Source organism: Sinocyclocheilus grahami, unplaced genomic scaffold (assembly GCF_001515645.1).
Source record: "Sinocyclocheilus grahami isolate Dianchi unplaced genomic scaffold, SAMN03320097.WGS_v1.1 scaffold302.1, whole genome shotgun sequence".
NCBI classification, from domain to species: Eukaryota; Metazoa; Chordata; class Actinopteri; order Cypriniformes; family Cyprinidae; genus Sinocyclocheilus; species Sinocyclocheilus grahami.
The window spans coordinates 823,380-846,997 of NW_015505481.1; the positions used below are offsets into that span (position 1 = coordinate 823,380).

A 23,618-nucleotide genomic window follows, 5' to 3' on the forward strand; every position below is an offset into this window, starting at 1 on the left:
AAAGAGAGACGTGCAAAACATGCAGAGCGGGGGTAGGCGAGGACTGGGATTGAGAACCGCTGGTCTAGAACAATTCTTACAAATATAACACGACGTAGCTGGGTGCCGCGGACAGATGCCGAACGGCACCGCCGGCGTGCCTACACTCATAGAAAATAATGTATTTGAATTTTAAAGACATGGCGCAAAGCTGCGCTTCTCGTCCGGTGTGTGACCGCCGGATTCGCCAAAAAAGCTTTTGTTGAAAGACGGCGCAAGGGGCGTGGCAATACTGAAACACTGTCTAGGCTGTTCGCCAATCACAACACACTGGGACAGCTAACCAATCACAACACATTTTGTTTTTCGGAAGGCGGACCTTCATCAAAGCCGGAACTAATCGAGCCGTTTGTGCCAGGATGGGGAGAAAGGTATTTTAATAATGTAAATTATGTGAAAAATAATGTGTTTTTCGAACCACCAAGCATGAGAGCATGTTCTAGTACACCCCCAAAACAAAATCAAGACTTTGTAAAAGAGCATAATAGGACCCCTTTAATGATTTATCTTTCTTAACCACTCATTTACTACATTTGAGGGAGAAATGTTTGTTTTAAAAGTAAGTATGAACAATAGCCTGGCTATGGGGGATATTTTCATGACACCGTTTTCAACTAAAACCAGAAAATGTTTTATGTGTTTTGGCCATCATGACAACTGCGTTTTGGGGGCCTGAAAACACAGTCTTTTGAAAATGGTTGTGAAAAAAAGTGCAAGTTTTTAAAAATGATACCATTATCGTCTCTTTGTAAAGGTGCGTAGTGTTTAATGTGACATCGCCAACTACTGGTCTGGCATGCAGCCTACAATGTTTTTTTAGTCGTTTTAGCCAATTCATGTGAACGGTATCATTTTGACAGCCTTTTCATTTGTTTGCAAAACTTTTCAAAAACGCAAAGGAAAAGCTTTTCTGTTTTTAGTACATCTTTGTCGTGTAAATGTACCCTAAGTCTCACGGCATAATACCTATGGCAACAGTTTTTTGGTTTTGATACGGTCAAGTACGGTGGCTGAGAAGTGCTAAACAAATCACAATTCTGAAAACAAAATAACAAATTACAAACGCAAATGCAAGTCTAAAAAACTAAATAACAATTCAGAAAGCACAACAACAATTCAGAAAACATTATAACAAGTCAAAAAACACAAAGACAAATCCGAAAACAAATGAACAAGTCAGAAAACACAACGACAAATCAGACAAACCGGAAGAGGTAGGTATAGTTTGAGACAGCGCCATTGGTTTGGGATTACTCACCGCTGACTGGACGAGACATCTGTCAATCACCGTATACAGGAAGAACCAGCCGAAGAACAGCAGAGCCCTGATAGAAAGTTCGGAGATGGTATTAAAGTAGCTCAGTTTAAATGTATTGTATGAATTGCCCTTACTATGGAATTAAAAATACGGAGTGTATATTTACATTTAGTTAAAAGTGGCTGTAAAACATCAGCTCCAGTGGCGCCGATAGATAAGTGCGTGTCGTTGGCTTTTTGTCGTGATCGACCCGGGTTCGATCCCGCCTTTTGCCGAACTTTTTTTTTCTCCCTTTTCAAATCTCGTATCACATTGTAAAGGCATTTATTTTCAATAAAAATTAAGGAAATAATCAAAAAGTTGAAAATAAAGTATCGGGTAGGTTTAGGGTAGGTGTAAAAAGTTAAAAGTGGCTATAAAACATCAGCTCCAGTGGCGCAGATAGCTAAGTGCCTGTCGTTGGCTTTTTGTCGTGATCGACCCGTGTTTGATCCCGCCTTTTGACGAACTTTTTTTCCCTCCCTTTTCAAATCTCGTATCACATCGTAAAGGCATTTATTTTCAATAAAAATTAAGGAAATAATCAAAAAGTTGAAAATAAAGTATCGGGTAGGGTTAGGGTAGGTGTAGGGAGGGCTTTATTGTACCAATAAGGTGGCATCCATTTAATAATTAAAATTAAAATCATAATTTACACTCAATACATTATTATTGCATACTGTTTTATAATGTACTACAATACTGAAGTGCAGATAATTGCCACTATTTGCAACAATTAGTATACTTGATAGAAGAAATTCTGCTATTTTAACATAGTGTAAATAGGTATTTGCACTTAGTGTAAATAGCATATTGCTAAAAATACTGCTATTTTCACTTAGTGTAAATAGAATCCATTGCTAATACGAGATTTGAAAAGGGAGGAAAAAAAAGTTTGGCAATCGAAAGGGTTCTTTCTACCAGGACTCTGCTGTTCTTCTCAGGACTTCTAATGTTTTCTGAATTGCTGTTGTGTTTTCTGAATTGTTATTTGGTTTTTTAGACTTGCATTTGCTTTTGTAATTTGTTATTTTGTTTTCAGAATTGTGATTTGTTTAGCACTTCTCGGCCACCGTAGTCAAGTGAGTCAGTCACCGATTAAATTCAGCGTTTGTGGTTGATTTACTAAAAAGAATCGGCACATAAGTGTAATGTCTCTGAGAATTGGAGCATGTTGGTCAAGCATGTTTACTTATTCACTAAAAAGAACCGAGAAAAGATTAATTCGCTAGTTGTTACATTTTGCGCTGTAGATCCAGGATCATTTTTTAGAATCTGAAAAAGACATTTTTTTGTGGTTCCCCAATTCAAAAACCAAATCGTGCAACTTTTGATTGTACTGTCATCAACATATCCCTATGAATTTAGTGATGCATAAAACTCTCCGGAATTGCCCATGTGAAGGTCTCCATGGAGGAAATCATCGAAAATGTCGACGTTCCTGTTCTCCAGGGTCCGATTTTTCATGCATCGCTTCTTGCCCATATCTTTGCATATGAAGGCCGTAAGTAGCACATTGGTTGAGCCAGGGGCGCTGTGCGTGGAGAAACTCCGAGATTAGACGAGAGGCTTCGTCCATTCAGCAGCGCGGAGAGCAGCCAGCGCGCTCCGCTCCGCTCCCTCTGTGGGCGGTGTTTCAAACGAGCGGATTCGCGAGGAACGTGGGAGCTGTCATTGCTGTAAAACACATTTGCGGAGACCAGCATCACCGTTGACAGCAATTACAAGTGCTGGGATTATGCTCATTTAAACGATCACTTCTTGATAGGTGCCTTCATAACATGCTGCTCCGCATATAATCAAATGACATTTTCTTTAGATTCGCCAGATCTGAAGGGGAATTTTAGACAGACACAAGCTGATCATGAAGTGGGATATTTTACTCCTCTCTTGTGTTTTAGAGAAAAATACCGGATGCATCCGTTGAACGAAGGTATTTTCCGCTGGATTAACAAAGGACATTATTTTTGATACTTACTCTCCGTGCAAAATTACTGGTTTATTGCCGTTTTCGGGGAACAAAGATGTTCTTGTGAAGTCTCAGGCGAAACATCGTGTCGTTCGTTTAGCCTGGTGCCTCAATTGCAAAATGCTGTGGTGCTGATGAGAGACTGTTCCTCGAAAACAGTTTTTTCACAACTCAGAATGACAAACAAATAGCTCTCCGCTTAAGCGATGGAAACACTGTGAGGTTTCTTACTGAACTTGAGAAGCAGCAACAGCGACTGCAACAGTCTCGACACCACAGAAATCAGCACATAATAATGGTATGGGCTTCTGAAGTCGATTGGAGCATGGAGTCCGCGCACCAGGCAGGCTAGGAGGTTTTACGAGACACGCTAAGAACCCTGTTTTGACTCCCCATCCTGAAATGAGGCAAAATGTTGATGTGTGACAGAGGAGTCCAAATGCTCATCACCACAGTGGGCGCGTTCGCCGCGTTCAGCCTGATGACTATCGCTGTGGGAACGGACTACTGGCTGTACTCACGAGGAGTGTGCCGGGTCAAAAGTAATAACGAGAACGAGACGAGCAGGAAGAATGAGGAAGTCATGACCCACTCCGGACTGTGGAGAACCTGCTGTCTAGAAGGTAAGAGATTTATCCAAGGGGTCCAACTTATGTGCTTTTCTATCTATCTATCTATCTATCTATCTATCTATCTATCTATCTATCTATCTATCTATCTATCTATCTGTCTGTCTGTCTGTCTAGATTCTAGTAGACTTGCTTTTCTGGAAAAGGGGGTTTTCACAGCGATGCCATAGAAGAACCGGTTTTGGTTCCCCAAAGAACCTTGTTGACCAGTTCTTAAAAGAACCATGTTTTTTTCTTTGTGTGAAGAATATTTTAATAATCTAAAGAACCTTTTTCCACTGTAAAGAACCTTTTGTGGAATGAAAAGGTTCCATGGATGGTAAAGGATCTTTGTGGAACCACTGATGGCAATAAAGAACCTTTATTTTTAACACAAGCCTATACGCTTGTGTTCATTCTATCCTATCTAACTGATGATTAAACTGAGGATTATTTAATGTGACACATTGGAAGCACTACTAACCTTAGTCTGTCACCAGAATTTATTTTTATACTACAGCCTATTTAGTTCAGTCCTAACTGTTTAAATGATTTTTTTGCAAATCGGGTCTTTTACATAGGCAGCATGATGATTGCAGCTGTCATATAACCAATAGATCAGGGCTAAATTGTCTAATTACTCACTTGTCAATTCAAAATAAGATAGGCAATCATATTGATTACCTTATATTGCAGTTCAATGAAAGCACTCTATTCTGTGGAGTATAAATGTCTCAGTATTGCAAGCTGTTGACACGGAACAGAATAATTGGCTAATGCTGTTAGTGTCATTGAATCTAGAAGCCTTAAAATTATGAAAATATATATATTTTGGGGTGCAGTGTATTCACGCATAAAGCTGAAATCAGCCCGTCTGTTATGTCAGTCAAGATGCTCTGAACAGACTGTTGTCTCACCTCACACACAAAGCAGCTTTAAAAGGCTTTTTGAGGGGAAATCAAAGTCAATTCAAATAAGAAGCCTCCAGCCTTACACAAGTACAGTGAGCTCAACAAAACACCCTGTGGAGTTTAAAACATACCCTGTTATTCAAATGTACATCATATACGCCCAAAACATGGTGATGGCTTCTTCCTTTTGCTTATCCTCTTCCTCTGTTTTCCTCGTTTTCCTCCTTATCTTCCCTCTCTTTCCTTGCCTTTGTCCTCTGGACGGATTAATTTTAATTCCATGCCGTTTTGGTTTTGGCAGCCCTGACACTGCTTGACTGGGAGCGAAATAATGTACTTCATAATGTCTTTTCAAACTTTGATTAATCTCCTGCCCCAGGGAACGCAGAGAGGTGACATGACTGCAGTGTGATGGGAAGATCCTCATCTTTAATTGAAAGGGATGGGCGCAGTCCAATAGATGTGGCCATGGCAGATTACACAAATCCAAGTGATTGACTTTTCAGTATTAATTTAATTGAAGTGTATGTCACTGTCACCCAGTGCACAGATACCCACAGCCATTTTTGATCCACTTTAAATCTCAAAAAGATTCTCATGAATTATTTGCTTAATATCAACGAGGGATTGATCCATCTAAGTAGAAACCTATCACTCCGAGTCATGGTCTAGGCTTGTCTGTACATAAATCTTTGAGGAAGGTAATAATGAGGCTTTCTGCTGGACAAGACTACATGACTGCTCTCTGAATATAACCTTCAAGAGTGTGCTGCTCTACAGCCCTCTTCTCTCTACATCACTTCAAGCATGATGGCTTTGCTTTGCCTGTTGATGTTATTTAAAATCAACATGTAACCAACATTGACCCTTTTTACTTTCACATTTCTGCTCTTATTTCATCGAAAAAATGTTGGCCTTTGTAATCTTGAATTAAAATATCATTACTTACTCTTAATGGAAAAAGGCTTTCCTGTTGTGATGACATCAGGCCATGCAACCTATTTGATAATTGTTAAAATAGCCAATAGCCAAAAAGGTATGTAGACACATTTTTAGCAAACTCTCATTCGGTCTGCCTCCATGCTGGTATGAAATACTTACTTATCACAATCCAATTAATTCTCAATTGATAAAATCACATTTTACCCCTCATCAAATAGTCTTTCTAGATCAGAATGTGTTGAATTATGAAGATAAAAAGGGTTGCGAAACCAATTCAGATTGACTTTAAATATATTTTCCTTTATACACGTTGACTTATTGTTCTTGAGAGATTTTGGCCTCTTTGTGATTATTGGACTTATGTTTGAAATGATAGTTCACCAAAAAAATGAAAATTCTGTCATGATTTACTCACCCTCAAGTAATTTTTTAGCTAAAAAGATATCATGAAAAACAATTTTGCTTTTGTCCATAAATTGAAAATTTCTTTGCAGCTTTCTTTAGACCCTATGGACTTTTATTGATTTGCACAAAAAAAAAAAACATTGCTCAAAATATCTTCTTTTTTAAGTTCCATAAAGAAAGTCATACATGTTTGGAAGTCATTAATTTTTGCGTGAACTATTACTTTTGATAGTTTAGATGCTTATAAATTTAAGGGTAAAGCATCAGAAGAGAGTTGTTTGCACTGAGAAAGAAAACTGTACAGGTGTACCAGTGCTTATTATTGAATAGCCATGAGTGCAACATTAGTGTTAGCGAAGGAGTGTAAGTTTGTGTTCGTGTTTTCAGTTGTCTGTCAAGTCACACTACCTTTGTCTTCAGCCTCCTTACATGCCCAGCAGCCAGGTGTGTTAAACGCTCTTGGGGAGTTCAAGTACAGCTCTGTGTGTCAATATTGTGTGCTTTTTGCTGTGTATATACTCTTGTGTGCCAAGCAGCACTGATCGAGACTTCCTGGAAAAGCTGTGAAATAAAGTGTGACTTGGATTTGATGGTCCGCTTAAGATCATAATTATTACCACATAATTACAGTTTAAATGCCAAAGGCTGATGGTACAGTCATATGTTTAAAGCAAACATCATATCAGACCATTAGAATTCATATGAATGATATGAATCAGCATGAGAATGTGATTCACTGCTCCAATTTTACATTGAAATACACAGTTAAAAAAAGGCATGACTTTATTAGCCCTGTTCTTTTCCAGATTATCCTTTATGGTTTTTTATGTATGGGGTTACAAAGACCACGTGTTTTACAATACTGTTAAAAAGTTTAAGGGTCAGTAAGATTTGTTTTTTCTTTTGCTTTTTCAGAAAGACATTGATCGTGAGGGTAAATTTTTTATGTATGTTACAAACAACAAAATGTTGTTCTTTTGAACTTTTTGATCTAAGATGCCTAAAAATATCAAATATCATGGTTTCAAAAAATATTCAACAAAACAGCCATTTAAAAAAATTATAAGAAATTGTAAGAAATGTTTCTTGAGCATATTAGCATATTAGAATAACTAGCATATTAGAATTATTTCTGAAGGATCATGTGACACTGAAGATTTCTGAAAATTCAGCTTTGCTTTCACAAGAATAAATTACATTTTAAAATACATGCAGTAAGCATAAGAGACGTGCAACTTAAAAAATCTTACTGGTAGTGTATGTCTAAAAATAATAATAGTAATTTCAAAATGAACCTTTCAGAATTATTTTAATATGCTCCTCTAATCTAATCAAAAACCCAGTCAGCAGATAATTTTGAAGCTTTAACCATCTGTTTTATCATAACGTAGATATGCACTTTTAGATATGTGATATATATAAAATATATATATATTATATATATATATCAAAACAAATGGCAGGAGTTTATTTGTACAGTGTCAGAGAATTCAGCATGTGAAAATCCATTACATTTAATCTTGTTTTATATCTTGGGTCTGTGAGACCCAAACAGAAATGATGCAACATTTTTCAGAAGAGAATTTTTGAAGCGTAAGTTAAAGTTGTGTTCATAATCAATTTTCAGAAGATTGGGAAAAGTCAAGAAGTATCAGCCCGATCCTTTAATATGAAGTATAATTTTCACGCTATTAAATCGGCCTCTAGGCCTCCCAAACAGAACATGAGGGTTAAATATATGGCGTGTTGTGTCGCATGTCATCATAGGGAGACGCATTAGCAGTTATGTACGTAATAATAAGGGAATGCTCCGGTGGAATTTAACACGGGTTCATATGCTGAATGGAGGTGTAAGATGAATGCAGTACGTCCTCAAGTGCAGGTGGACCTCATGGGAACGGTTTAGCCGTCCTCAGGATAAATGATGACCTGGGAACTGAGGTAAGGAGGGGGAGAGAGAGGCAAAGCAGGGAGTGATGAAGAGGGACTCTTCCTTCCAAGTGTGCACCCAAGCAAAGCCTGTCTCATACACTCTCATCACGCACACACATCTCCTTGGAAACCAGCCGCTCCCGCCTGCGAGATAGGCCCACTGCTCTATCTCCATACCTTCCCCCATCCTCAACCCTGCTTTCCGTCCTCCTCCTCCTCCCCTTGTTCACGTAAGCTTTGGAGAAACAAAAACACGACGTGCTGGCCGGCCATCACACATGCACCATTTCAGCACATTAAAGTAATTTCTGAATGATCATGTGACACTGAAGGCTGGGGTAATGAAAATTCAGCTTTAGAAATAAATCACATTTCACAAAATATTAATATTTCACAGTATTATGGTTTTTAGTATATTTTTGATCAAATAAATTCAGCATTTGCGAGCATATAAGAGACATCCTTCAAAAACATAAAATCTTAATTATTGCAAAGTCCAAACTTTATTAGATTTTGGCATGCATGTGGTTTCAGTTGCTCCTATATTTTTTTTGGTAAATTTAGAATACATTTCAGTATGAAAGTTATTGATGAATCATGATTTGTTTGTGAAAACGTTCATATGCACAGTTAGTGATGCATTGTCTATTCCTCAAAGAGTATTGTCTAGTATGTATATGCGATGGGAAACTCAGGGACCGTTTTAGTCCCACATTCCTCACTGTTTTTGGAGTGTAAGGCATTGCTAAAAGTACAGCGTACCCACCATGCACTGTGACAAACTGCAAAAGAGCACAATTTTGTATAGGCTGGGCTTCTGAAACCATGCAACGTTTAGCAAACCGATGTATTAATATCTAATGCCATGCAAAATCAATACAATATTGATGGTAGTTTATCCCTCCGTGACAGTGTGTTGCTTTGATGTGGTGGGTACATAGCGTCCTGTGAAGCCGGCAGGAGAATGTGGACCATAGTGAGTCACTGCTGTTCCAGGCTCCTGCCTGTGATGCTGCCTCTGCCCCTGGCTGCGATGACCTTTGTGAGGCAAATTACTCTTGATAGATCCTCTAACAGCATTGGTTAAGCTTGCAAAAATAGCTCCTCGTGTCTCCTCCCCATCTCAGAGGCTCAGCGACCAGACATAACACGGCCGGCCCGACTCCTGTGGGCCAAGCTGGAGGAAGTGAGTTTTTGTTTTTGAGTTTTTGGGTTAATTAGTCTCAAAGGTTACAGATCACAGATCAAAGACTGGTGACCCATAACTTGGGTTTCAACAAGGAGGAGGGATTATATATTTTATATGTGCTGTTATTGGAAAGACATTCACTAAGGAGTGTGATATAGTTTTATGGATGTCATCAGGCCCTCTGCTGACCCAAAACGCTCTCTTTTGGACACGTGCCAGCTGTATACAATACATAAATACGCACACGTATTCATACAGACCTGCCAGAGATACTGAGCGGCTCGCATTAGCTTGAGATGAAGTGCCAGGGCTAGGATGGATTTCTTTTTGGTTACTGTGAAAGGGAGAGTGTGGAATAAAGTAAGAGACTGTACTATATTGACGAGAGGGACAGGGTGCCAAGAGAAAGCAGGCCTGAAAAATCTGTTTGTGCAAACACTTTTCAATGAGTGTTGATTTAAGTGATAACGGGGCTTCTGAGAATGTGTTGCTGGCAATCCTTCTTTGTGTGTGGCCCATTTGCTCTGCCACTAGTATTGTCTCTTTGTTGTCACTCATAAAGGAGACTGTCATAAAGGCAAAGTGTTCAAAAGCATTAATCAGTATTTTTCACACTTTTTGCATAGTTTGATAGACATTAATAAATGCTGCTCATAAGACATTGTTACTATTAGACTTCATTACTGCAAGTATGCTTGTTGCTGTGTTCTAAGTATATACAAACTTTTGGAAAATAGAGGGGTGTGTGATAATTTGTTCCATATAAATTATCAGCTGACATACAGTATAGAGATTTTTAAGTTATTAGTATCAGCCAAGGGTATTTACTCAAGTCAAGTCACCTTTATTTATATAGCCACCCCTTTCTTACAGTAGATTGCAAGCACACATTCAGATCTGCCTCCATCCAAAAGTCCCGCCCTACATTTTTTCTTTTTATTTATTTGTTTCACTTAGATTCATTCACTTGTTTCATCAAAACTAGGGATGCACGATATATCGGCCACCATATCGGTATCGGCCAAAATTTTCATATCGGTGCATCCCTAAAAAACTTTTGCAACTAGGTTAGGGACATGAGCAGAAAAATAAAATCTACATAAAAGGCACTTGTAAAAACTTTCAGTTATAGTTTTTATGTGACCTTCATATAAAAGAACAAGAGAATTAAAGTTATGCTTCTAGTTTCAACCCCTGGGATGTACTGTACAAGTACCCGTAGTTGAAGAAACACTCATATGCAAGTGTGCATGCATGCCCACACAATCGTTGCATCTAAATACTGAGCTTTGTCTGACACTAACAACAATATAAGTCCAGCAGTCCCAAGGTCCTTTGCGGTGTCAGACACAGACTTTCACACTGCTTGGGCAAGCATTGATTGTGCTGGCCTCTAGGGGGTTTCTCTTAATGTACTTAGAGCTCAATAGTATCGCTATAGCTCTTCAAAGCAGCACCCACACCGGCCCGTCCACACAAGTCACCGCATGAATTATTATGGCTTTGGCAATGAGTAAGTGTCTTCAATATCTGCAACATGTCCACCTGCGGGGTTTCATAAGCTCACCGCCGAACAATAGTTATGGCTGTGTCCCTGTTTTTATGAGCTATCCATCTTGTGTTTCTGCGATCTCCTGGTGTATTGTGATTAGGAAGCCCGCTGAAAAAGCTGTGTTCCTCCCCTGTGTTATTAAGTGCCATTATCTCCCTAAAGCCCCGGTTGTTTACTCGCTTGCATCCACTCATGTGGAACAGTTTTTGGCACATTTCATGTAGTTGTCCAGCGCTATTCCCGAGCTCTTGTATGATACGTATTTTATTAGGGATAGTGGGAAAGCAAAGGGATCAGGGAGGGCTAGAACTAAATATTGATGTGTGTGTGTGTGTGCGTGTCGACTTTAGCTCTGCGTGAATACGGGCAATGCTGCTAGAGTGTTAACAAGCCAAATAAGTCCATTAAACTCGATGTTGGCCCGCGCCTGAGGAGACCTCTCTGTGGAGAAGGGGCTGGCAGGAACCTTTAGCTGGCTTGCACAGGCAGCTTCCTCTTTTTCATGGAAAACTAAATCAAGCACGTTGGCTCTGAAGAATAGCCATGAGATGAAGGCCATTCGATGTGTGTCAGAAAAAAAGTGCTTTCACAGCAATCACAGTGTCAGCATTGGCTGCTGTTGGACTCACATGTATGTACCAGCTGGCTTTGAGTCCCTCCCAATACGTAGCAGAACGCACCTCATCCTTCGGATCAGGCTCTGATGGTGTCAGGCAAATGTTTATCAGCCGAACATATGCCCTTTTAGAATTTACCCCCCACACAAAATGTGTTCACTTTCATGGTTCTGCTGTCATGTGTTGTGCAGTAAGCCCAAATATTCATGAGCTCTGTCTTTGGCAACCAAAAGACAAGATGGTCTCATTGAATTACAAATAGGGAGCACAGCCCACTTTAGATGAATACTGTCATTCCTCTGTCAAAGCACTTTGGCCTTGCTGGGGTGAGTTAGCAATATGCAACCCATCAAATTGGTGAATTTCAGGCTAAGTTTGGGTCAGTTTTTCATGTATAACTGGTGTTTTTATAATTGTTTTAGGAATATTTAAAAGGGTAAGTTACCAAAATATTCCAGGTGATATGTGCAAAATTTGAGATGATATGTTCACTTTTTCATAAAAGCATGAAACTTGGTACAATTGTACAGATTAGGGCCCTGAACATTTTCAGAAATGGAGCCATCGAATAAACACCTTGTGGTTGCCATGGCGACCATTTTACTTTCCGCCATAACCAAATTATGTATTTTGTGTGTCATATCTCCTGAACCAAACATGATAGCACAGAAAAGGTGACGTCTATCCCTATGTTTTGATGGTCAAGGATTACAATGATACCATATACAAAAACATAAACTGTTCAGGTGAAGAGTTAATGGTGAAATCAGCAATGTGAGAAGGAAATAACAGTATCTGAGCATCATAGTATCACAGCATTTACAAAAGTCCATATTATGGCTATTAATTTTTTTCTTTCTTTGATAATCAACTAATAATTTATTCAATAGTACAATAATAGATTGCTTTAATTAATTAATTATTAATTTGTTACATTTATATAGCGCTTTTCTGGGATCCTCAACCACCACCAATGTGCAGCATCCACCTGGATGATGCAACGGCAGCCATATTGTGCCAGAACGCCCACCACACACCAGCTTAAAGGGGTCCTATTATGCTTTTTCACTTTTTAACAACTTTAGTTAGTCTGTAATGTTGCTGTTTGAGCATAAAAAAGATCTGCAAAGTTACAAAGCTCAAAGTCCACTTCAAAAGGAGATATTTTATTTAACAGAAATCACTTTTCAAAAACTACAGCAAACGACTCGTTTGGACTACAACGCATATTTTCCGGGATTTGTGATATCACACATATGACAAATGGGACGAGACCTGGTTGAGCTGCACTAGAGAAGGCAACAAGTGTTATCACTTTGTCGGAGACATGCTAGCTTTCCCCAAGGCAGACGAACTTAGAGTAGTTACAATCATCCAGGTTTAAATCGCGCTCAAATTGATTTGATTTTGACGCAATATTTACACTGAAGCTCACAGGCGGCTATGGTAAGGGGCATGACATTTCCCGACCAGGCGCCGAGTGGAGCCAATCACAACACACACTGGCCCAGCTAACCAATCACAGCACATTTTGTATTTGCTAACCAATCACAACACACACTGGCCCAGCTAACCAATCACAACACACACTGGCCCAGCTACAGAGTTGGGTAGGCGGTAGTATTTTTCCAATACATTCTTGTGCTCTCTCAACAATGCTCTAACATCACACACAGACTGCAACGCAATCTTGCTAAGCTGCGTCCTATCTGCACCTCTTCTGCTGCACCTCTGTCATTTTCTGTGGGTCTCTGTCTCAATCAGCTGTCAACAAACTTCATTCTGGCCATTGCTTCTCAGTCTACTCTTAGTATCTTTGGCTTGACTGAGACCTGGATTTGTCCAGAAGACTCCACAACCCCTGCTGTTCTCTCTAACAACTTCCCTTTCTCTCACACCCCCCCGTCAGGTTGGAAGGGTACTGGTCTTCTCATTTATAATTATTGGAAATACTCAACCCACTCTTCCCTATGCAATAAAAAAATGTTGAACTTCGTGCTATTATGGTAACAGCTCCTGTTAAACTCCATATTGTAATGATTTATCGCCTTCCTGGTCAACTGGCCACCTTTAGAGGAGATGTATGGGCTGCTGTCCTCATTGTCTGTGGATGGCAGTCCACTTGTAGTCTTTGGTGACTTCGAAATCCATCTGGAGAAGCCTTACACTGCAGACTTCCAATTCCACTCCTAGCTTCATTCGATCTCAAATGGCTTACCACCACAAGCACTAACAAATCAGGAAACCAGCTTGACTTAATTTACACATGCAATTGTATCACAGACAACATTTGGTAAAACCTCTAGACATCTCTGCACATTTCTTTATTACATTTAACCTATTACTACCTGTGTGCCACCAATTCCTCTACCAGTTACTTTTAGGCAAAACCTATGCTCCCTTTCACCCTTCCATCTTTCCTCTGTAGTGTCATCCTCTCTTCCCTCGCCCACCCTTTTCTCATCTCTGCATGTAAATACAGCAACTGACACTTTATGATCCACTTTAACTTCTTGTCAAGACAATATCACTCTAGACAGGCCAGTGCATAATACCCCTTCTAACCTAAATATTTGCCCCATGTATCATCACCTTTACTGTATTTTTGCTGAGCAGTTTTTTGGGTGGCTCACCAATGTACTAGATTTCTCAAATACAAAAAAATTTAGTAGGCTTGACCAAAATTGTTGTTGGGATTAGAATTTATTGAAGATAGTAGTGTAGCAGTTCTTCAATAGAGATGTTAGCATGTCTTCCTTCAAACAATTGTACCCTTGTATGAATCCTAACTTCTAAGTTCTGCCTGTGGGACATCATTTTATACCTGAAGACAAAAACAGAAACAATACTGTTAGGACCTTCCCGCTGGAGAACCTGCAATCAACAAGACATTCCTGAGGAATGCTGTTCCTTTGTTATTCTAATGGAATGGACCATTTGGTTCACATCACTCAGTTTCATTATTTCTTTCACAGAATGTCCAACTGAACTTTAACCAATCAGGTTTCAGCAGCGGCCATTCAACCGAGACTGCTTTGCTGTCGGTCACTGTAGCCCTGCAGATAGCAAAAGCTTATTCCATATCATCAGTTCTTATTTTGCTAGATCTATCTGTCACTTTTGACACTGTGAATCATCAGTAGGGTTGGGTATCGAAAACCGGTTCCATTTTAGAACCGGTTCCAAATGTCCAAGAACAGGGTATTCGATAAGACGCGTGCATTTCGATTCTGCTTAACTATTCCTGCGTTCACAATTTAATGTGATTAAAAACTATTTAAGTGCAGGAACGGAAAGAACTTGCGCCCTGTTTGCGTGCAGCGCACACAAAGCGCAAGCGTGAGCACAGAGAACAGAGGTCACGGTACGGGTTCCCGGTTTGTGTCCGTTCTCGAACCGTTCCGTGTATTTCCACTGTAGAAAAGGTTGTTCCGGGCCGAAACTGACTTCTTTCATATTTGTTGACCAATATGCAGAAAACTACGTCAGTATATCATCATAAACACAGCCGTTTTTGTCTTACGTGAACGTAAACAGATGAGAAAGAAAACACACATGTACAGTATTTTTAGATCTGCGTGCGTTCGGTATTAAAGAGACAGCAGTCTAATAAACGTGCTGCCTGTCATTAATGTTAATCAAAGAACAAAAGAAAATCATTCACTGATCTTGACTGAATATATTTAATAACTTTAATTGATTAATCTATATTTTATTTATATTGGATTTTTTATCTTATTGGAATCGAAACTAGGAATCGATAAGAAGCGGAATCGATAAGCAGAATCGGAATCGGAATTGATCAAATTCAAACAATACCCAACCCTAATCAACAGATTATCCTGTCTACCATCACAGGATCTGCACTCCACTGGTTTGAATCTTATCTCACAGGTAGGTCTTTCAGGGATTCCTGTGGAGGAGAGGTATCCAAAGAACATCGACTGGCCACGGATTCCTCGGGGATCAGTTCTTGGACCCCTCCTCTTCACCATATACACTACATCACTGGGACCCATTATACAAGCACATGGTTTCTCCTACCATTGCTATGCTGATGACACACAGCTATATCATTCATTTCAACCAGACAATCCAATAGTAGCTGCATGGATCTCAGGCTGCCTGGCAAACATCTCGGCATGGATGAAGGAACATCACCTGCAACTCAACCTGGCAAAGAATGAGCTTCTCGTTTTCCCTGCCACTCCGACACTACAGCATGATTTCATCATCCTGCTAGGTTCATCAAAAATTATTCTTTGGTGACCAGCTGACCTTCAAAGACCATATTGTAAAGACAGCTCGATCATGCAGGTTTGCATTGCACAACATCAGGAGGATCAGGCCCTTCCAAACAGAGCATGCTGCGCAACGTCTTGCCCAGGCCCTTGTCATTTCTAGGCTGGACTATTGCAATGCTCTTCTAGCTGGACTTCCATCATGCTCAATCAAACCTCGACAAATGTTTCAGAATGCAGCGGCATTACTACTCTTCCATGAGCCCAAAAGGGTCCACTTCACTCCTATCTTTATCTCCCTGCACTGGCTACCTGTTGCGGCTCGCATCAAGTTCAAGACATTGATGTTTGCATTCAGAACAGCCACAGGCTCAGCACCCTCTTACTTCCTCCTCACTCTTCAAATCTACATCCCCTCCAGAAGCCTGAGATCTGTAAGTAAACGATGCCTCATGGTAACATCACAGAGAGGTATTTTCGTTCACTTTCCTGGCTGGTGAAATGATCTTCCCACAATCGCAGTAATTAACAGAACACCCGACACGTTATCTGACAGCAACACTAATTTAATCCCATACACAACCCATCTGACATAAAAACTGGAACCTGAACCGCACGTGCATTAAATCTCCTACATGAAGTAGAAAAAACTCATTTAAAACTTTTATTCAAATTGTGAATAGATTAAATACAGAAAGCAAGCAAAGAGCCCAAAAGGGTCCACTTCACTCCTATCTTTATCTCCCTGCACTGGCTACCTGTTGCGGCTCGCATCAAGTTCAAGACATTGATGTTTGCATTCAGAACAGCCACAGGCTCAGCACCCTCTTACTTCCTCCTCACTCTTCAAATCTACATCCCCTCCAGAAGCCTGAGATCTGTAAGTAAACGATGCCTCATGGTAACATCACAGAGAGGTATTTTCGTTCACTTTCCTGGCTGGTGAAATGATCTTCCCACAATCGCAGTAATTAACAGAACACCCGACACGTTATCTGACAGCAACACTAATTTAATCCCATACACAACCCATCTGACATAAAAACTGGAACCTGAACCGCACCTGCATTAAATCTCCTACATGAAGTAGAAAAAACTCATTTAAAACTTTTATTCAAATTGTGAATAGATTAAATACAGAAAGCAAGCAAAGAGCTCTCCCTTTAAGATAATCACTACAGCTGTCAATCAGTGGCAGCTCAATTGGCTACATTGCTCAGCGTGTACTGGACCGAGTAGAAATAGTCTTGGTTATTGGACCCGCAACCCTCCCGTACTTGTCACCGTCCAGCCCCCACCCACATCACACCCTACATATAAATATTATTTCACCAGTTACATCAAATATTAGCGATTCACCTGCATGTACCCGCCCGCATGCAGGACTCTGGCTTCCTTCCGCCTTGTGGACAACATAATAGACAACTCTGGCCCCAGAGAGTGATTGTAAATTAAGTTTACAAGAAATATGTTTGAAATTTCATTCTGCATCATCTGAGATTTCATTGTAATTCTTCTCACTGAATTAACCATTAACTGTTCACCTGATTGCGTTGCCATCTGCGTGGGATGTTTGAGCATTGTTGAGAGAGAGAACAAGAATGTATTGGAAACACACTACCACCTATTTGACTCTGCCTGAAAGGTAAGGAAAAATACACTTGCCTGAGATTATTTTTTTATATATATCTCTGAAATATATGATAGTATTATTGAAAACAATCTTTTAATGTATTATTGAATAAAATATTAGTTAATTATCAAAGAAAAAATATATATCCATAATATGGACTTTTGTAAATGCTGTGATGCTCAGATACTGTTATTTCCTTCTCACATTGCTGATTTCACCATTAACTCTTCACCTGAACAGTTTATGTTTTTGTATATGGTATCATTGTAATCCTTGACCATCAAAACATAGGAATAGACGTCACCTTTTCTGTGTTATCATGTTTGGTTTAGGAGCTATGACACAAAATACATAATTTGGTTATGGTGGAAAGTAAAATGGTCGCCATGGCAACCACACGTTGTTTTTGCGATGGCTCCATTTCTGAAAATGTTTAGGGCCGCAAACTATACAAGTGTACCAAGTTTCACGCTTTTATGAAAAAGTGAACATTATTTTCACATCTCACCTGGACTAAAATAAAGTAAATTATGTCATTGCTCAACCTCATGTCCTTACACACATGACCTTTATTATTTCAAATACAGCTGAAACATCAAAATGAAACGTCAAAATTAAATTTTTTGGTACTGAACAGAAAAGAAAGTCATACAGGTTTGGAATGACATGAAGGGGAGTAAATGATGAAATACTTATCTAAACAATTTTATACTTTTGGGGTAAACTGTCTTTAATATAATCCAAACACAGGGTATATCCAACACTGGGAATGGCAGGGAACATAGCAAGTAGACCTGACATACACAGAACGCAAAGGCATAAACTTAAAAGGCATAAACTTAAATACAGGGGATGATTGGGGAAACACAGGTGCATGGGATCATAATCAAACTAATTAGACTGAATGAGGACAGGAACATGACCAAATAAGGGAAAACAGGAACAGAAACAGGGGCAAAATAGGTCCATGATCCTGACAACTGTCACTTAAAATTGATAATTCTGGCATGTAAATGACAATGTCTTTCCAAATATGTATGACTATTTTTTTCCTGACGCATGAAAGTAAATACATTGACATATACAGCAGTTCAAACATTTGGGGCCAGTAAGATTTGTATTTTTATTTTATTTTTTATTTTATTTTTGCATGAACAAATTAATACTTTTATTCAGTAAATAATAATATGATTACTAGATGACAGTAAAGACATTTATAATGTTACAACATAATAATGAATGCTGTTCTTTTGAACTTTCTGTTAATCGTAGAATCCTGGGGGGAAAAGTATGTAAGCAGTTCAAAGTTTTCACCAATAAAAAGAAATGTTTCTTGAGCTTCAAATCAGCATATTAGAATGATTTCTGAAGAATCATGCGACACTGAAGACTGGGGTTATGATGCTGAAAATTCAGCTTTGACATCACAAGAATAAATTACATTTTAAAATATATTCAAATTGAAAACAGGTATTTTATATTTCACAATAACACTGTTTTTACTGTATTTTTGATCAAATAAATGCACATTTGATGAGCCTTAGAGAAAAAAAAAGATTTTAATTATCAAAGATTATTATAACCAATACGATTTTTTTCTTGGAAATTGCATTGCTAATCCACTTCTGAGGGGGCACTCAGTTTGAATGGGCATGACACTTCTGGATGGAAAAGAAGAGATATTGTCCTGGAGTGATGTAAACCTGAACCCCTCAGGATTGCTTAGACTATTCAGCCCCTGAGAGACATTCAAGAGCCCCTGCGGTTCTTGAGGAAGTGGCCGCCTGTATCAGCTGCTGCACAACCCCTCTACCCATCTTCTGAAGTGTGCTGTCGTTTGAAAAGACTCCATTTAATGGAAAAGACCAAAGCAGAAGTAGCCGACTTAAACAAACAAGAATAGTTATTGGGCCCTGCTGAGACAACAGTAATAAGCAGCTAACGGCATCTGAGTGAGCGGGAGAGAGGAGGGGGCATGCGACGCCACAAGTGGAAGAAGATTGCCTCTTGTTAAATTTGAAGTCTTTCAGCCCCGTCCCAGTTGTCTTGGACAGGCCACATTGCACATTTATTACCCCATTCTCCAGAAACATGATTTAACATGGACGCTCCATGTCTCCGCTTATCGCAGAGCTGGAATAAAGCGTTCCTTGCCTTGTTATGTTTAGTTGAATTAGCGGGCTGGTAAGTGAGCCTCTCATGTTGGTAGGAATATTATTGTGCAAAGATATCGTGCCCTGTGGAGGATCATTAAAACCATGCGTAATAAATGTGGATGACTCACCGTGTCAAAACCATTAGGCCAATCAGTCTCTCTGCAAGCTGGGCCTTCATTTTCAGACTCTACCTGCAAAATTAAACACACACAGGTCATTAAAAGCAGCAGAACGGTGCAGTGTTGTCGCCGGAGCAGTGATTACTGTCACACTCTGACTGGCAGGAGCCATTGCTAGCTCAATTTCATTGTGGCTACGGAAATGTGTTTTAAGCTTCTTTCCAAAACCTAGTGAGCTGCCTTGCTTTTTAAAGCCTGCATAGATAGCTGCCTTTGAAGGTAGCATCCTAAACAAAATGTGAAGCGACTTATTTGGAACAACTCTGCATAACGCACAATCAATTTTTTTACACAGTCGTGTGAAAAAAAATCATGATGCAATGCCCCTGCTGATGAATCTTCAGAACCATGGCAAATTAATTTGATGAATTTGTGAAGTTAATTTTGGTAAAGGTAGCATCCTAAACAAAATGTGAAGCGACTTATTTGGAACAACTCTGCATAACGCACAATCATTTTTTTTACACAGTCGTGTGAAAAAAAATCATGATGCAATGCCCCTGCTGATGAATCTTCAGAACCATGGCAAATTAATTTGATGAATTTGTGAAGTTAATTTTGGTAATGTGTACTGAATGTGATGCAATAAAAAATGCAATGTGTCCCGTAGGTCCAGTTGGTACTATATGGTTTGAAACTTACTTAAAAAGATCTATATGGTATGAATATGGGGAGTGTGAATGAAATACTACTTCCACTATGTTGTTACTGTCACGTGAACTTGCTTCATTGCCATTCACAAATCCTCTCCTGTGGCCATCGAGTGAGCACTCTATCCGGGTACTTCTGTTTTTAGAATACTATGAATTTGGTCATACTACTCTTTACAGATGCTGTTTTTCGCTTACTGTATAGTATGGAAGTTTATATTCGATCCACAGCGAGTGTACAGAAAAAATACTGATATGCATTTTTTTAATGGCTGATGTCATATATATTTATATTAGAGAGCAGGATGGCCAATTACCGATATATAGCGGGTATTAGACTGTTTCATTTAAAGGGGACGTCTAATGCTATTTCATGCATTCTGACTTATTTACACTGATAAAGAGTTAGATTCTCATGCAAATCATGAAAGTCTCAAAAAATGAGTTGGACGTATGACAAAGGTTCTATAAGTTTCTGAAAGTTTTTTTTCGAGTATGGCCCTGCATGACATCATAAAGGGCGGGATTCCTTGTGTGGGCACTAGGGATGTAACGGTATGAAAATTTCTTATGATTATAGTGACCAAAATTATCACAGTTATCAGTATTATTACGGTATTGTTAAAATGTGCTGTAGATGTTCAAAAATACCAACACATAAATCACTTGACCAAGTTTTATATTTAAAAATCAACAAGCAACAAATAAAATGACTTTTTGTTTGCATAATCACTAAAACAATAACATTATCAATGATGTTCGGATTTTAAATGACAACTTGACTGACAACAGTTTAATAGCATGTTGAAATATCTAATGTAAATGTTCAAATAAAGCTTTGAAAAAGTTTCATAAAAAGGTAAACCTCACATTTCAGCCTTTAAATAAAGAAAAGATATAAGTCAAAATGATAATTGATTATTAAATGATTATATGTATTTTATCTGCTCCATAAATAATTCTAGACAACTTATCTGAAATGTTTAAATGTGTAGAATCCACATAAGCTTGTTTTTCATCAACCGGTCAAAATTTACAGCAGGGCATGCAAATTCGGTGCGTTTTTGGCCAGACAGAAACTGCACACAGACTGAAATGTAAATATAAGTCTCTGTAAATCCACTCGCTGACAGCAGGTGGCGCTTATAGAAACCTGAATTACAGCCGTTTCCCGTAACCTCTGTGGCCAAAGCAGTTTTGCAATTAAGAACACTTCCTTCAGGTATTACATGGAGCAAAGATGAAAACAAAATGCCATCAAATCGTTTCTGAAGACAGTCAGAACCTTCAGAGGTACATTCATATAATTAATTCATTCATGTATTCATTTGTATAATTCTTTTAAAACCTCCCAGCTTTTCCGCCCTGTTTTCACTCAAAACTAAACTACTTTGCGTGCTGTGCACACGTGAGACTGTTACTTAAAACTGTGCTTTATTCTGGACAGTATTAATTTATCGCGAGTTGTTCAAATCGCGGTAATCTAATACGGTTTTAATGATGATTAAAAGATGAAACGGTAATACTAACCGTGGGGAACTTTATCATGATTTATCGTCAAACCGGTAATCGTTAGTGGGCACTTCTGTAGGAAGAGTGTGCACACACATCAACCAGAGCGAGAGCAAGAGCTTGTCCATCAATGTACTTCATTAAGGTTATGCAAGTAGAAATCCAGATCTGATTCTGGTTCAAATATATATGACTGGATTTGGTTTTTAACCATAGTTAATTTAAGTCAAGTTTTTGTTCCTGTTTTATTTATATCGATGTCACAGCTTGCAGACGATCACTACGCAAAAGCGTCACATGCTTGTGACTCTTTAGCTCTGCCCACAGCACGCCTCCAGGTGCTCGACTGTTTTCTGAGAGAAGCTAAAGCTGTTACCGTCTTTTATAAATCTGATAAAACTAAAGACTCTTCAGAGATATGATGGATGCAATACTACTCTATAGGTACTCAAAAGATTCACATGAGATTGGCAGAAACTGTGTGTGTTATGTCCACTTTAAAGATGCATTTACTGCATTTACAATTTGTTTATTTCCCGTAATATTTACAAAATTAAAGATGAATAATTTGACAATGAATCAGTATGAGGAATATTTTATGCAGGCTACCAGTGCACACTTATAAGATCCAGGACCTGGATTTACCAAGGTGTACAAGATTTGTGGAATTAAGTGTTTATTAGATATTCAAATACTTGTTCAAATTATATAAATTCTTATTTGCTGTATGCATACGGTATAAGAGAGAGTATGATAGCGTTTGCCTGTCTTTCTGCTATCAATAAAAAGGCAAACTCTGTAATACTTTTTCATATACCATTTACTTTCATTGTTTAACAGTTCTGTCACATTTATTTGGCAGCGATGTTAAACAAAGACTATAAACTAATAAATATGGAGAATGGGCGCTCCAGTGTGTCTGTGCTCAGACACGGGCATTATCTGTGAGTCAAAATGAAAGTCCTCCACTTCCGACAGAAAAATGAATCAGTAATAGTCTTGTTCATAGTCGTGAATATTCAAATTTTTTGAACATAAGACACAAGTGTAGTGGTCAAACACTTCTCTCTAGCATGTTTATATAGAAAAACAATAGAAAAGCAGCTTAGTGGAATACAAAAGCATGTTCTGTGTGAATTGCTCCGTAGTGCTCTATAATGCCTTGAAACACTAGATACAGTAGGTAGCTCACTAGATTTTGGAGCACAGCTATAATGATGTATAATAAAATTACAATATTCTTCACGTGTACAACACACTAAAAAGAAAGGCTTTGAGACTGCCTACATCGTCAATGGATTTGGCCATCATATTCCAGAAACAGGGTGAAATCTTCCTTGACAGGAAATTTTATGGAAATGCTGACTTCTGCTCCGTCGCTCAGTTCAGCACAAATGAAGTCTTTACACTTTGACTGTAAGTTCCCTTTAAGCTGAGAGTGAATGCATGGGCAAATTAAGCTGAGCATGTATTTCTCTGAAGTGTGACTAACCATGTGTCAATCAGAGCGAGGCAGGCAGCCTGTGTGCTATCAGAGGAGCTCCAGCGGCAGAGCTCTTCACCCACCGCCGGCCACACAGGACCGAGAGAGGAGAGAGACGATGCCGAAGCTCAGAGCAACACAAAAGCCCCTATTCATCCCCTTTTCTCCTTTTCCTTTTATAAAAGTGTCGCTTTATCTGTTAGCAATGCGCTGAGTAGGCGAGAGAGCTGCGCTGGCTACACAATCCAAGAGGAGGAGGGGATGAAGGGAGGACAGAGTGGAAAATGTCTCCATCAGTTCTTA

At 39.0% G+C, this 23,618-nt stretch overlaps 1 protein-coding gene across 1 annotated transcript in view; it reads left to right on the top strand.

Annotated features, from left to right (window-relative positions):
* Nucleotides 1-2,979: 2,979 nt before the first annotated feature.
* Nucleotides 2,980-23,618, top strand: part of LOC107601254 (voltage-dependent calcium channel gamma-3 subunit-like) — a 36,634-nt gene continuing 15,995 nt past the window's right edge. The window contains exon 1 of the mRNA XM_016293368.1: nt 2,980-3,928. Within this exon, the coding sequence (XP_016148854.1) occupies nt 3,718-3,928 (211 nt within the window). The 5' untranslated portion in view covers nt 2,980-3,717. The remainder of the gene's footprint in view (nt 3,929-23,618) is intronic.